This window comes from Sceloporus occidentalis, unplaced genomic scaffold, assembly GCF_023333645.1.
Source record: "Sceloporus occidentalis isolate IW3139 unplaced genomic scaffold, rSceOcc1.0.p SCAF_8, whole genome shotgun sequence".
NCBI classification, from domain to species: domain Eukaryota; kingdom Metazoa; phylum Chordata; class Lepidosauria; order Squamata; family Phrynosomatidae; genus Sceloporus; species Sceloporus occidentalis.
Genome location: NW_028316988.1, coordinates 222,389 through 238,502, shown reverse-complemented (window position 1 = coordinate 238,502; position 16,114 = coordinate 222,389). Strand labels below are relative to the sequence as shown.

The window sequence follows — 16,114 nt, the reverse complement described above, 5'->3', positions numbered from 1 at the left end:
TTCTGCTGGCACCGTCCCTTACTGGGCTCCAGGTCTCAAACATAGCTGAGTAGGGGACGTGGAATGAAATGTCCCGTTTCTTCTCTCCTCCCCCCCACTTTTGCGGTAGCTAAGCATGCCCTTGCCACCACGGGCACACTCTGAAATCGATAGCATTACCAGCCTCTCTGTCCTCAACAACAGTTAAGCCTGGGCTCAGCTGGGGTGTGTGTGTGATGGTGGTGGCGGCGGTGGCCCTGGAGTATATTCTTTGCTGTTCTTGGCTTCAGAGAGACGTGCCAGTGCTTTTGCCATGTGGTCAACATTCACCCATGGCTATGCGCAGGATAAATGTGTCCCTTCCTGAGACAGTGGCTGCTTAGCAGCTGTAACAGGAGCTGAGGGTTCAATACAAAGGGTTCCCAGTCCTGCCCTCTCCACTGAGAGCGGGAGAGGTGGGGGGGGGGGCAGAGGCTTCATACCTTGCGGCCCTTTCCCCATCCCTTGTCTTCCTCCTTCCCTCCTCCATCAGGAGTCCTTTGCTTTGATGGGGAGCCAACTGTTTGACTTGGAGGCAGCACTTCCAGTTCTCTTGGACTTACCTTTTGGAGTTGTGAGCCTTATAGGCTGAAAGATTTCTTTTTGTAGTCATTGGAACCCTTTGCATGCTGTTAACAAAGGGCACAGATTGAGACTTCCACACATCAGCTGTAGAGGGAAAGACTGGCAGCCTTCTTGCATAACTGGTTATGGCCTATCTGGCACAAACACGCAGGAGCAGTGGCAACACCCAGGACAGGATTAGTTCTCTGCGTTATTTGGGCCAGTAACCAATTTACCTACTGGGGTTGGAGGCCTGGAGCTCCTTTAATTTAGACAAGGCCCCCACCAACCGCCTCCTGGGTGTTCATCTATTTGCTTTATTTATGGCTTTCTGTCCCTCCAAATACAATCCTCAGGGTGTTAACTGTAACCTGACTGAGCTCACTGGAAAGAACAGGATAGGACTTTGCATAGTTTGCCCCATCCTGAGTTTCTGTGAACAGAGGTGAGCACTGTGGGCACATGCAGTCATAGAGCTGGAAGGAACCTTGTTGCCCAGACGTCTATCCAAGCAAGAGTCCTGGAGGAGAAAGCCGGCAGTGGGTACATCAGAAGGCTGCATCAGAAGACATGGTCCTGACTATCCAGAAAGCACTAGTTCCTATTCATTCTTGGAAGTTAAGCAGATTCAGTCCTGGTTAGTACCTGGATGGGAAACACTAAGGAAGACCAGGGGCTCTAGGCTAGATTTCAGAGGAAGGAAATAGGCAACCATTGTGTTCTAAAGAAGAATAGTCAGCAGGCAGGGAATTGCAAGTTCCGGGAAAGGGGGGGAGGACCCATCACAATATTTTGTGTTGTTGTTAAGCATGCTTTGCAGTAGCTGTGACTATGATTTTATCTTAATCTGCATAGTTAATGAAGCTACTGTTTGCCTTGGGCCATTGGAATCTGTTGCCAGCAAGTGAAAAGCAGCAGTCAGCTCTATTTTCCATCAGTGAGGAGAGATGGGCCTTTCAGATCTTCTCAAACCTCAGGCTAAGAGGACTAAGTTGATCAGTAAGGGCAGCATAAAATGTGTGTGTGTGTGTAAAAGAAAGTGTAATCTTAGGTATAAGTCCAAAGATCGTGTAACAGAGTGGTTCAAAAGCATTAACCAAGAGGGACTTGCCTCCCATCACTCAGACCCGCCTTGCTTTGAAAACTCTCACACCAACCACCCGCCCTTTTGTAAAGCAGCAGCCCTGGCTTTTGGGTGGCATGCTTCTCAACTCCCAGAGTGTCATCATCAATTGCAATCAGCTTATTGATGACAGGGAACAAACAGAGATGCTCAGTGTGAAGAATGCTGACATGGGTTGTTATGATCTGGTTGAAGGGAGCCAGGAGACATACCCCCTGCCCCCAGGGTCTTTTGCTAAGCAAGAGATGTGTGTGACGTGGGAGGCAGCCCAGAGCACCCTCACGAGTGGCCTGGATTAGATGAATGCACTAGCCATGTTCGAATCACAAGTCACCCTGGAAAACAGGACCAGGGTGTTTTCAGGGCCCGTGCTGCTGGTGACTGTGGTGGCATTTAACAAGCGGCCCTGGTTCTAAATGTAGCCTCCTGTCTCCCTGGCAAGTGGCTTCTCGGTACCTTAAAGAAATCAGCTGGATGTTCTGGCAAAGGCGCGAAACGTCCAGCTAAATGAAGGCAGGGCTTTATGTCCTTGCTGAGGGACAGCACTTTGTTCTTGAAAAAGAACCATCTTCCCTGCCACAGAAAAGCAAAAGGTATCACAGAACCAGTTCTCTGTTGGGTTGCAAGTTACTTATTGATTAGCCTGAATTATGCAACCTGCCAAAGCTTGCCTTGAAACCCACTGACACAGAGCTTGGTTTTTCTTGTTCTCTCTCCCCAAAGGCCCTCCCAATCCCTGCATGCTGTTTTTCTGTTCTGTTTGCCTGCGATTGGGAAAGAGCCGCCTTCCTGGAAAGGGACAAAGATAGAGAGGGAAGGTTTCTCTTCCGGCTCCATGAAGGTCACCACGGCTCTTGTCCTGTCCTTTTGTCCGCCCTTCCCATCTCCCCAGCGCCTGGGCAAAGGTTGTTCCTGACTCCTTTCAAGCTGCATGTGGCCCTCCCTGCCCACCTCCCCTTGCAAAGGCCGCCCTTGTGTCCTCCGGCAGCCCTTCGGCCCGCCTGCCCTCCTTCCCATGCACTGTTCTGCTGCAGTCCCCGATCCCGTGATGCAGCACTGCAGCGCCCTCCCAGATGAGATGATAACATGAAGCAATGCAGCTTCCCTCCCAGCGGTCCGATGGCTGGATAGCTGTTGGGAGAAGAGCCAAGGGGTGGGGCTGGGCCAGATCGCCAGGCTGAGGCAATTCAAGGGTATGTGCCACCAGCAAGGCTCAGGCGAGGCTCAGGCTCTGCCTGGCATGGAACACGGAGGTCTCTCTGCTAATACAGCAGAGGCTTTGGGGTTTCATGACGACTACTGCTTACTACTACTGTCATTTTACACCAAGCAAGCCTCCTTGCAGAGCCAAGACTTAAACCCTGGCTGCTCTCTCCAGGAGCTAATCCACGGTGCCAGATTGCTGCACACACTTGAGCATCCAGGTGGTGCCATCTGAGTTGGCGTGGAATCGTTTAGGGCAGTCTCTGTGGCAGGAGGACCACCAGCACTGTCACACTTTGAGAAGCCTTTTGTGGAGGAACTTTGTTGGCTGCATGGATTTCCTCCTCATGGTTTCCGCATGCTAGATTTTGCCTGCGCCTCTCTGTGTTCCATCCTTCCTCAGCCCACATGGCCATGGATCATAGCTGCCTCCTACCAGGCTCCTGCTGTGTATTCCTGACTATTGCTGGCTCTGCAGGGCCTCCAGTCAAAGGGCTTTCCTGAACCCAGGACCATTTGCATGTGCCCAAAGTAGAGGGGTGTAGTGGTCTGCCAACAGCCAGCAGTGCTCCTGTCCCACTCTTGGGTTTGAGTATTCTGAATTCTCCATTGCCGCTGGTGTTGGGCTTTCTGTGTGATTGGAAACCAGCACTGGGGTCTTGCATCATTGCACTGTTGGATTTCTTCAGTAGTCAACATGAGTCCAGGCCAAATCTGTCCTCCTAGCACCTTACTCGCTTTCTTTCTCCTTTTTGGTCTGAGGCCGACGTGTGGTGAAGATCTCATAGAGAATAAGGTCCAACACGGAGGTAGGCTTATGCTTCTAGTTAGGAACACATGAAACTCCCAGAGGGCCAGGCCAGGGTGCCTGGGCCTCCTCCCAAGTTGATGGAAGCTTCTGGGCCTCTCTGTGGCAGCCATGCAAGGGCCTTCTTAGTGAGCCTGTAGATTTTTGTTGTTGCCACCAGTTTGTCTCCTGTTTGTTTCTTTCTCCTGAAAAAGAGGGAGGGAGAATGTGAGATCACATCTTTTTCTTCAGTCTATTTTCCCCTGGTATCTGTTGTTGGTTTAGAAAAGGAGCATTCACACAACTGTTTCATTCTTGTAGAATTAACCTTTTTTAAAAAATGAACTCAGGTGCTCAGGGGGATTTTACTGGCAGTTTGTGTTTGAAAACTTGTTTGAAGGATTTCAAAACATTATGCCTTTCCATAACTTTCTTGCATGAAAAATACAGTGAGGTCTGTAAGGGAAGCGGGGGGGGGGGGGTTTCTAGATTCCCTCCTTATTAGTGATAAGCGATGCTTGTGAATTACACCAGTGCTGGAAAAACCACAAGCACTTACTTGGTTAGCCAGGCGTGCAAAATACTTCATTTGGCTATTTCCTAGGAATGCTCAAATATTTTCCCAAGCCTAGCTCAAACAATTGACACAAGGCAGGACTGTATTGCAAGTTCTGCCTTTGAAAATGGTACAGTGCCTTGTAGATACTTAAATCAATAATGAATATTAATAATCTCCAATTGTGTGGATTTTCAGCATGGCTGGGGCTTGGATTAGTTGGCCCTTGCAGGCTGTTCCAAGTCTATGATGGTATGGAAGTCTGGGTCAGAGCATGTGCTTGTCCCACTTGTATTCGGACTTAATCAATCATGAATTCATTCATTCATACACATTCAACTGTGTATATTCCTGGATGGCAGGGGACCTTGCTATCATTTCCAGGTCCAAGACTCTGTGAATGCAAGTTGCAGATACATAATTTGATGAGTCTATGTTCTACATGGTTTCGTTACTTTAATGCTGGTTGAAGTAAATGTATCTGGACAATGCAACAGCTAAAGGAAGATTGCATTTTTTAAAACAAAGTAAGTTTTTCTGATTTGATAGACTCTTCTTGCAAGTGTGAGTTAAATTTAAACTGAAGAGCCACAAGCGGTTTTCTTGGTCTCCCTCCCCCCCTTTTCCCAATAGAAAACAATAATGATCAGAAATATTGTTTCTGACAATCAAAAGCCAAGAATGCCGCCCAGTTACTTGGTAGGAAGACCCGCTGAGATGAGTTTCCCAAATGTATGCTTAAGTTTGCAGTCTTTGTGCTAGAAATGACTTGACCGTCCTGTTTTTTCTCTCTTCTTTCTCTTCTAGATATGGACGAGTTGAAAGCGTCAAAATCCTCCCCAAGAGGGGATCGGAAGGCGGCGTGGCAGCCTTTGTGGATTTTGTGGACATCAAGAGTGCCCAGAAGGCACACAACTCTGTCAACAAAATGGGCGATAGAGACCTTCGGACGGATTATAATGAGCCAGGAACCATTCCTAGTGCTGCCCGTGGCTTGGATGATACAGTTTCCATAGCGTCTCGTAGTAGAGAGGTTTCTGGGTTCAGAGGAGGTGGGGGTGGGCCCACGTATGGCCCACCCCCATCGCTTCATGCACGGGAAGGACGTTATGAACGGAGACTTGATGGGTAAGTTCCAAGGTTTCACTAGGCAGGTATTTTGTATTTGATGTGGTGAAAAACACAAACTCCTGTGTAGGGGTCCCCAGATGGATTTAAAATTTGGGGAATTATCTGCGTTTCCTATTTGGGGTTGGAAACGGAAGTGATTCCCGTCCCAGAGGCTGGTATCTTGTGGATCCGTAGAGGATGTTTCCTGCAGCTGGTTGGATACCTGGTTCTAAGATGGAAGACTTCCTTCCGGTGGCCAGCCTCGATTATGGAGCTATTCTTCCAGAAATCAATGGTCCCTTCTCTTGGATAACTCTAAAGCCTTATGTGGATGTATCCTTACTATCAGGTGGAGTTACTTTATTACAGCAAGTCTCAAAGTCCAGTTTGGAGTACCTTCAGAATCCAATACCGACAGAGCCTTGGCAAGGTTCTGCGCCTAGTTTTTCAGGGCTTTGCTGGTATATATATATATAGTTTATGAATAAAATTGGATTGTTATCAAAATTTCCTAGCAGACTTTTTAAAAACGATGCCTCGTCTTGGATTCTACAAACAACCTCTAGCCATGGGAATACATATGGTATGGTGAAGACAGCAGAAGGCAGCCTTTGATGTTTCCACTTTTGGATCTACATCACTTCCTTGTGGCTTGGGATTACTCTTCCTTTGTGGTATTGGCAAATCTGAAGGAGATGGACACGGCTAAGTCTTGGAAATTACAGGCCATCTGTTGAGGTGCTGGAATAATGGCTCCTGCCTCGCCTACGTGGGATGGTACACAGCCAAGATCCCGGTGGCCCAGGGGGGAGTGGATTACTATCGATCTAGTCTGGTTAAAAAAACACATTGGCTAACTGAACACTTAAAAGGTACTTTAGCTGTAACAACATGGCATTGCTGACGAGATTGTGGATACCTCCGAGAAAACAGACTTGGCTGGATGGTTACAAAGATGGACAGAGGATGCCTGCGAAGCAGTTGCAAGGCACTCACTGATACCTTTGGGGTGTCTTTTGCCAGGTGCTGGATTCAGACTTAGGGCTACAGACAAACCCTTCCTATCTTGGATCTATTGAGAAGCGCCTGCTGTCCGAAGAACGAAGGCTGGGGTTACCAGAGAGTCCGCAAGTCAGTCTGGGACAACTGGCTTCCAGTGGAATTTTTGTTTTTCTCACTAAGATTTTTTTCTTGCTCGCTCATCTAAAATATCATTTTGACTCCCTTGCCCATTAAAGAAGTTGGATTACCCCTGTAAGAGGGGCCAAAATTGGGGAAGTTATGTTCACAGTTCTCTCCCTAGATTTAATTGGGAATATAGGTCGTGTTTCCACACTTGGAAAAGGTTGGTATGTCCTGCCCTGTGTATATTAGCCCCTCTCCTAACCCAAGTCAATCCCTCTTTCCACTAACTCCAGTAGTCATTAGTACTAATAGATAATCAGCACTGCTGTAGCCATGAGCTCTGCTAGTTCTTTTGTCTGCCTTCCATGTCCTTCTAATGGATTAGGGGCTCTTTTGCTATAACAGTAACCTTTTCTTAGGTCTATGGCTGCTTCTTTCACTTATATCAGCTCTCTCTCAGATTTAACCTTCCATAGTGTGCAGAGTACTTGTTGATTTTGTCCTTTCAAAAAGACAGGAAGAGAGAGCTCTTGAAGTATATGTATACATGCAAATACTCATGTGTGCGCGCATGTGCACACTTGCGCATGTGCGCACACACACATACAGAGAAGCTTTGAAACAATTTGCTGTCTTATTTGCATGCAGCTGTAAATAATTGAAAATGTGTGTCATACATTTTAAATGCCTGCATTAGATGTTTTTACTAAACAGCTCTGAATTATTTGAGAGGCATAAGGAATGGAGAGGCCAGAGCATTAAGATGCCCTCCGTATCACCGTTGCAGGGGTTACTGGCCTCATGCCTAAGATGCCTTAGACACAGGACAGAGGAGTTTATAATCAAGACTCTAATCCACTCATAAGGCCAGGCTGGGGATACAAGGCAATTCTGCAAGTGCTGAGAGAGAGAGAGAGGAGAAACTGTGTGTGTGTCTGTGTGTGTATATATATGCAGCCACCCACAGAACCTGAAGAAGCTGCTTGTTGGTTTTCAGGGAAGATGGTTGGAAGTCAAAGGGGGGTGGTTTTAAATGCCTTTCATCTTAAAATGGTTTATTACGCTTTTGTAACTAACACAGGCACTGGCGATAGTACTATAACTGCACACATCAGATTCTTCCCTCTCCTTTGCTAGCCATGCCGGCAAAGGAAGGCCATCCGTTGATGAATTAGAATATGGAATGGTTGGAAACCTCTGGGGTTTGTCTGTTTTGAGACATCGTCACATGCAAGAGCTCTTCAGTGTTCTGAGCTGTGGAACTGTCTTAGCCACCAAAACCATGTTTCCTCTGACAGGAGAGCTTAGTGCAAGGTGCTGCTTCAGTCTATATGAAGCACAGAAGCTTCTCCAGGGAGCTTTATTTCTTACAATATTAATACCTTAAAGCTGCTTACAAAAAGAGCTATGCGGTATATATATATATATGTCTCTAGTGAATTGATAGCAAATGTATTTATCTTGCCTCTGGGGCTTAATGCCTTTTGAAGGACATGCTTCTGTCTTTGTATATTATCTATGGCCCTTAACAATTTCCCATCCCCTGATATTAGCAAGGCTCAAGTTCAATGTAGCGAGGGCTTTAGATGTTCAGGTACTACTATATCCTAGCAGTTTAGCAGCAAAAAATGCATAACGTGTGTTTCTGAAATCAGTCACTTGCTTTGGTGGGCTTTTGCTTGTCACAGGGGCTTTCATGACTAATGACAGATGTGTTACGATAAATCTTTGGCAGAGTTATGCAATTAAAAAATGTTAATAGCACTGACATTCTTGAAGAATCTTAAGGCATGCCTACATTGTGCTCCTAGAATATTTTACACAGCTAAATTTTAGATTGTGGGAAATCATTCTTTTTTTGGTGTAGAGCTCTGGTCATGAAAGCCCAGTGTAATCACTGAAATGGAATCAGTGCCAACGCGTGTTGTGTCTTGACGCAACCAAGAAGCTGCGGGAGGGGGATTGAGCTTGTTCATTCTGCTTAATAGATCGTCCCCATGTACCGTTCTTTTTTATGACTTGCTAAGCTGCCCAGTGCCACATTCAATGTTTGCATGATGTCAGGAACTTGCTTCCCCTTTCTCTGACTGACGCTACTGTTTTCCCCCTCCTCAATGCAGGGCTTCAGATAACAGGGAGCGTGCTTATGAACATAGTGCCTATGGACACCATGAACGGGGGACAGGAGGAGGCTTTGATCGGACAAGACATTACGATCAGGATTACTATAGAGATCCTCGGGAGCGGACTTTACAACATGGACTTTACTACAGTTCTCGGAGCCGCAGCCCGAGCCGTTTTGACGCTCATGACCCCCGATACGAACCTCGGGCTCGGGAGCAGTTTACCTTGCCCAGTGTGGTACATAGGGATATCTACAGGGACGATCTCACACGGGAGGTACGAGGGAGGAGGCCGGAGCGGAGTTACCAGCACAGCCGGAGTCGGTCGCCACACTCTTCCCAGTCTCGGACCCAGTCTCCTCAGAGGCTGGCCAGCCAGGCATCGCGGCCGACCAGGTCGCCCAGTGGCAGTGGCTCAAGGAGCAGGTCTTCAAGCAGTGATTCCATCAGCAGCAGCAGCAGTACCAGCAGCGACAGGTGAGTTGCACAGAGCTGTTAGTGCCACGTACTTGCTTGGGCCCTGAGGTCTTGGCTACCAAAGACAAGCCACGTCACACTTTTGAGATCGTCCTGTTCTCTCTTCTGAGGTCTTGGATGATGAAAATTACTGCTGGCATTTAAAGCCCTCTCTGTGTTGACATTTGAAAGAAATGCATTGGAAGCAGCCTTTCTCACAAGGCACTGGATTTGCTCCTGTAGCTTGGTGCTCTGTACAGACTGGCAGCAGCCTTGTGTATTTCAGTCAAGGGCCTTTTCCATCTCCCTTTCTAGACTTGCTGAAATGGATTGTGGGATCTCCTGAGCCTTGAGTTTTCTTTAAAACAACACTCTCTTGTGGTAAGATTTTGTGGAAGGTGGGCCGCTTCAAGTAGAGAGTGGCATCTTCGTAAGTGTTGAGAATCCAGCGTGGGCCTGGGTGATACGAGAGACCTCCGGACCAGACAGGCTTAGACCTTGTTCCTGTTTACAGTGCTATTCTATAAGGCATAGTGTATCTTCTTGGCATATTAGTGTTTGGGGAGGAGTACTAGAAATGCATGTAAGGGGTTGAGGAATAGAAATTATCATACTTCCTTTCTTTTGGGTTCTCTTTAAAAAAAAGTACTCTGAGACTATTCCAGAATACTCTTGGTATTAACCAAACCTCCTTTGGTCCTCTTGATTCTGTTTGGTGCTTGAACTCTAGTGGGAGGCGATGAAGTCTGAGCCTTTTGATTAGACTTGTATGACCCTGATGCCGACATACTTGGCAAACCCTGCTGGGGCTGTCAGGGCTGTTCTGCTTATGGACCCTTTGAAGGTGACCAGGACTTGTGGTGGTGTCCGTCTTTTCAGCTCTGTTACTTTCCAGGAGCCATGGTTTTCTTCCTGGTCTTTCTTAAGCTAGGGCAGTGTTTTGGGGATTCAGGGAAATCCGTCCAGTGAACTCCTCTTCAGTGAATAGTGATGGGTTAAGTTGCAGTGATTAATGGGTGGTGACCCAGCAGCTAAAGTGGATGTACTTTGGTGTTGCAATTCACCCTGGTCATACAGGAGATGGGTTTTTCTTAATAACAGGGGCCTGTCTCTCAGTTTAAAGGAGAAAACATAAAACTGTTGAGAATTTATTAGAACAAGACAGTAGGATTTAGGCTGGAAGACTTTGGAGGTTTGTCTTGCAAGGTAGCTTTGGCTTGGTTACGGTGCCTTGTTTGTTGCCGCCCCACCCTTCAAAAAAAAATCTCCTGGAGGGGAGCAGATCCTGGCAAACTGAGTGGCATTACATAGTATTCCCCCTTCCTCCATTTCCTGCTCTAGGATTTGCCAGCAAGGGATGAATCAGAGGCTCAAAATACTTAGATGGCTGTGAGTGGGTTTGGAGCTTCCTCTTTGAGGGAACATTGGGAAGGTGGCATTAGAGGCCAGTCGCTGCTTCTGCTGGGCTTTCGCTGCATTGGCAAAGAAGGCAATGGATGGCCTGGTGTTCCCATGAATGGAGCGAGGGAGCATGGGTATGTGCATGAGTCTTCATCTGATCTGAAGCCATCCGCCAAAGCAGCTTCTTGAATGTTTCCCTGAGGAATGGATCCAGTTTCTTTCTCCTTTAATTGAACACAGCTTCCTCCCAGACCCATGCTTCCAGTTCTTCAGAGGAAGAAAGCTTTATTCACTTTTTAATGTGTTTCCCTGGGGAGAAAGAGGATTTTCATAGGTTGGGAGCCTGATTGTAAACATGCGGCAGTCTTTCTTTGGTTGGGGAATGATATCTTCCTTGTTCTAGTGATAATAACTGTGCCTTGCCTACGGATCCCTTCCCCCCATTTCCCCCCCCCCCTTTCCTTTCTTCTTTCCTTTCTGTTTTTTTGGTAGAGGAGTATTTGAAAAGCTGCCCTGTCCTGAATGTACCTTTTTGTCTTGCTAATGGAATTCCAGTGTTATCTCCTGGGCTTTGGAGTGCTTTGTTCCCGGAAGGAGGAGGGGAGGCGGAGGGACCCACCTGCATAGCTAGCCCTCCACACCAGCTCAGCACAGAACAGCACCCCAAAACAGTTGGCAAAAGGCAGGCCTGGGACGACTAAGATCGTCATTTTCTTTTTCCTTTTAAAACACATTTGTCTGATGAAGAAGCCAGAGGAGCTTTGAAGGCTTGCATCATGTGTTTTGTGCATTTGGGGAGGTCAAATAAGAGTATCCCTGTTTGGTGGATTTTGGATGTGAGCAGACTTTGCAATCTGGGCAGTTTGGCTGTCCCTGAATATGTGTCCTGAATGCTGGCATTTTTGTTCTGGAGAGGCCCACTGAGTTTCCCTGTCCCTTCTTTCAGGGGGGTTCTTGCCTTGGCTCAGCAAGTAGGAGTGCGGCTTGCCTTTCTCCTCAGTGGCATGTGTGAGAAAAGGGCTGGCTTTCCTTCCAAGGCTTCCTTCATCCGTCAAGGTGGAGGATGTGTGGGAGGCTGTGGGAAGGAATTCCCCACTGGCTGGCTTGTTCGCTTGCTCTGGAGCAGCTCTTGCAGGGGGACAGGAGCCCCCGTGGGGGGACTTCATGGTAACCACAAAGGTCTTGGCGGGGGAAATCCTCTTCCTAAACTCTCTCTCTGTCTGCCCATGCATACACCTCTCTGAATGGCAAGTCCAAGTGCATTTGCACATTAAAGATCAGTGGGTTATTTTCCAAGATGCTTCCAGGGCAGATTCCAAAACACTGAAATTACAGTAATGCACCTTAATAAGAAAACCTCCAAACGCCCGGAGCAGACCTCATCTTTGCCTTCTGCTTTGAGATGCCATGGCTGGCAGTAAAAATCCGGCCGAGCCAGGTGAGCCGAGAAGGGAGATTCCTGCCGCCTTGTGTGGGAGCTGCTCTTGCATCCAAATGGTGGGGCAGGGCAAGGAGCTTCTTGTTTGTGTCTCCAGATCCAGTCTGAACTGGAATCATCCAGTCGGATTTGGCCGTGTGCCACCTCCCGAAAGGAGGCAGGCGGGCGCTGCTGCGATCTGTGCGTCCTCCCTGCCTGCCTTCATGCTTGGTTTTTTCCTTGCAAAGCAGAAGGCTGGGGGGGGGAGGGCTGAGAAGGCAGCGGAGCCACTGGCTGCGTGACAAGTAGTGACTTGCCGGGGGCCCTGGCCCTGGGAAAGGACGGGGCAGGTGCCCATCCATGTGCCAGGCCAGCCTGGACAGGCAGGCATGCCCCAGGCCCTGGGGGGGGGAGCAGGAGGCCTTCCAAGCGTGTAACTTTTTATATGCCTCATTTTCATCGCTTCCTGAAATGTTTGGCTTCACCAATGAAAGCAGCCTGCTTGGCCAAAGCGAAACCCACTCTTCTCCTTCCCAGCCCCAGCTAGAAGTAGGAAAGGTAACTGAAATGACTGAATAGAAACCAGTTAGTCTTAAAAGTGTTGCCACATTTCCTATCCCCTCCGCGCTCCCCCTTCCTTCCTCCTTTTTGCGCAATCACTTTCTCTGTTTGTGTGCTCACAGGGACATCCTTTGCAGGGTTGGGGGGCTGGGTGAAATTGGCATTCTCCTTTCATATGGCCAGGCCTCCTCCTTTTGCTTTGTTGCCCTCCTTCGGGTTCTCTTTTCTCCTTTACGTTTGGCTGCTGGGCCTCCTCTGGGTTAGTATTTTCTCCTGGTCATGGCATAGCCTTGTTTGAGGCTGAAACAGCACAGAGCTGCTTCCCATTGGGGCTGGGCCTCTCTTCAGCCAAAGTGGAGCTGCTCCTCACACAGTGAGAGGCCAGCTGCAGCCCTTGTTCTTGCCATGAGCCCAGTGGCTGGGAATGGAAAGGAAGGGCAAGGACTGGGCTGAAAGCAGCCAGTCAGGAAAGCCTGATCCTGCCGTTCAAGGGCCGCTTGGCATCCCTTCCTCCTTTCGGCACCCTTTCGGCACCAGGTGAAGAACCTCCTCCCTTCCCCAGGCTTCCAAACTCAGCCCTTGGGATTTGCAGGTTTTGTTGAATGGTTTTCCACGTTCATTGGAATACAGTGGCAGACAAAAAGCCAAAGGACAAAAGACAGAACGGGTGCTGAGCGAAGATGTAGCCTTTAAAATCCATTTCCTTCCTTTATAGGTTATAAAATAGAGGATCTCTGTTGTTGTTGCTGCTGCTGAGGTTGTTACTGTGTTTATTTCTACTCTGTCTGTGTCCCAAGTTTGGGAGTCAAGGCAGGTTCCAAATTAAAATGATTGCCAAATAATTAAAAACATGCCAAATATCTAGTGCCAGTTGAGATATTTTCTACACCATTCTTTGTGCAAATCCTTTATATTTAGTCTCTTTTACATCATCTTTTGGTGGATACTGAGACATTATGGCCCTGTGTGCAAGACTGGAAATCCTGTCTGCGGATGAGATGAACTCCTATCTATCAGTTTTAGATTCTTTCCATCCCTGGTTTTTAGTCTTGTTTCAGCTTTATTTTGCTCCTCGTTGGCTTTGATTTCTGGGTTGGGTTTAGCTGATCTGTGGGTGTTTACATTTTATTTTATTTTAAAGTTTCCTGGCTGTACTTTGCTGATCTTGGTTGAGTTTTGAGGAGCAGCCCAAGAGTTTGGTTGATTTGATGCTAGAGAAAGACCATTCATCCATAAAGAAAACTAAAGCTGTGCTGCCTCTGATGGTCTAGGCTGTGAGGCTGGCTCTTGGAAGACTGGCGCTGGCTGTGGAAAAAGTAGAGCCAGGAAAAGGGAATAGCCCTAGTCTAGCCTAATCTCTCTCTCTCTCTTGTGTGTGTGTGTGTTTGTGTGTTCATAGGGAGACATTGGCTGGATTTCCTTTCAAAGGCCAGGCCCACTCTTGGTCCTAACTGTGCTGTTGCAGAGTAAAACATCTCTTTGGCTTGCTGTCTTTTGCATTCTCCTAGCAAGGATGGAAAAGGTTTCCCATCGTCTCGGCTCCAGAAGCTGACCGACCCATCCAAGGTCCCACCATCTTGGTATCTCATATGGTCAGGCAGAGAAGGGTCTTTTCCAGGCCTTCCTGGGTGGCTGCGGGACCAGCGCCTTCCTACTAAGATGGTGGGACCTCTGATGGGTCTGCCAGCTTTTGGAGCAGAGAAGATGGGGAGCCTGGAGGAAGAACTTGGACTGGGATGTGAGTGCAAGGCACGCCAGGCCTTCTAGCCTTGTGCCCTGCCTTCTAGAGCAGTTGGGAAAGATGTCGGCCATGTAAGAATAGACTGGCCAACAAGTGAGCTATGTTTTTATCTCTGGCACCATTTCTTCTACCTTTTATGCATTCATTATGCGTTTCATGATTCATCTCACTTCAGCTGACAGGAATAAAATTAAGTCTGCAGTTGCCATTCAGAGAGGTGTGCTAAAAGATGCCGCAAGAATACTTGCACTTCCACTGGCACCGAATGAGCGGGAGGGAGGCTCCGGGCGTGTATCAGGCTTTGCAAATGTCAGGGAAGTTGTGTGTCCATCCCCTTCTGACACTGGTTCTTCCCAGAAAGGTTTATTCACCCACTTGGAACGTCCTGCCAGCCAAAGGAGGTGCCAGGGGTGAGTTGGTGTTGGGATAAGTAGAAAAGGACTCAAAGCCTAGACCCCTTTGCCCAGGTCCAGCCAGTGTGTGCAGATCTGGCCAATGACTTCCGTCTCTTTTCTCCTCTTGCCTTTATAACCCTACAAAGTGCTACATGTCTGCTGCCTCAGAACGCTTTTGGAAACTGCAGCCAGAACAACCTGCAGCGGCTGGACTAGTGTCAGGCTGCATTGGGCCATTCCTCTCGTACTTGCCTTGAAATGGCTAACTTGGGCTTCCAATTCATGGTGGTGGTTCTTGAAAGCCCCCAGTTGCCTGGGATCTCTCCCTGGAGCCAGGGATCCTCACCAGAGGACCAGTGAGATGGGAAGCTGGGAGGGAGGTGGGCATGGAGCCCTGGCTGCAGCCCCCTAAAGGCAGTGGGGACTTATTTGCCTTTTCCTTTGTCACGGTGCAGCCAGGCAAAGAGAGCAGGGAAGCCTTCTGCCCCAATCTAGACGCCTCCAGATGTCTTGGAGTGCCTCTCCCACACCATTGGCTGGCTTGGCTGAGTCCGATGGGAAATGCAGTCCAAAACGTCCAGAGCTTTGCTTTAATGTCTCTGTTTTGGTCTCAAGTGAAGGTCTCTGCTTTTATTGCCTTGGTGCATCTGGCTGTGTCTTGTCACTTTTGCCTCACTGATGCCTTGCCCTTGGCCATTTCTAGAGTTGGGAGACGATTCATAAATGGCTCTACAAACAAGCAAGATGGGACAAACCCCCCCCCCCCCAATACTGATCTGTGTTGTTGCTGCCTTACATTGAAATCGTGAACCTCTGGGTTCACTTCTCTGCAGTTAATAAAGTAGATGGACTCCTCTCAATACTTTGTTAACCAAATGTTTGATGCTCAAGAGAGAATGAATATACAAAGAATAGGGATAAGTTTTTACACCACAAAAAAGTAGAGCAATTTGACTTGCCCAAGCAAACCTTTTAGTCAGAACGAATATGCCCCCTAAAGGCACAAGGTGCCATCTGGGTTGCCAACTAAACAGGCCAGGCCTTGTTAGTCCTTGGCTGGGAGACCACCAACGGATGTCCGGTGCTAGAAGAAGGAACTTAGGCAGGGATTCCTTGCCTAAGGAAACCCTGTGAGAAATGAATGGGGCTGCCTTATGTGGACAGGCCACTTGACGACACACACAGTATCCCCCCCTGAAATGAAACAACCAGGTAAGTCAGGGAAGCCTTGCAGAAGTAAACCTTCTGAACACCTTTTGAACATTGCTACAGCTTCTGATTGCTCCTTTCTGAGTTCCTTATGGGAATTAGCTAAGCCCAATAAAAAGCCCCCCAAACTGGGGTTTTGACCCTCATTGCTTCCTAGACACCCTTTTTTCAAGAATGTCCAAATTGCACTAGACCTCTTTTTTCCAGAGAACGAAACCCCTGGCATGTCTCTAGCCCCAATATTGGTTACTATGAAGGCAGTAGCAAGGCAGTTATGCATACGAGGGAAGCCTAGGCTGAACAGGACAAAAGTTAATTTCTGAAA

At 48.1% G+C, this 16,114-nt stretch overlaps 1 protein-coding gene across 2 annotated transcripts in view; it reads left to right on the top strand.

The window, feature by feature from the left end:
• SPEN (spen family transcriptional repressor) overlaps positions 1–16,114 on the top strand; it is a 47,647-nt gene that overhangs the window by 6,144 nt on the left and 25,389 nt on the right. For both annotated transcript variants that reach the window (XM_089537247.1, XM_089537246.1), the window contains exons 2-3: positions 5,059–5,379; positions 8,607–9,086. In XM_089537247.1, the coding sequence (XP_089393373.1) occupies positions 5,059–5,379; positions 8,607–9,086 (801 nt within the window). The remainder of the gene's footprint in view (positions 1–5,058; positions 5,380–8,606; positions 9,087–16,114) is intronic.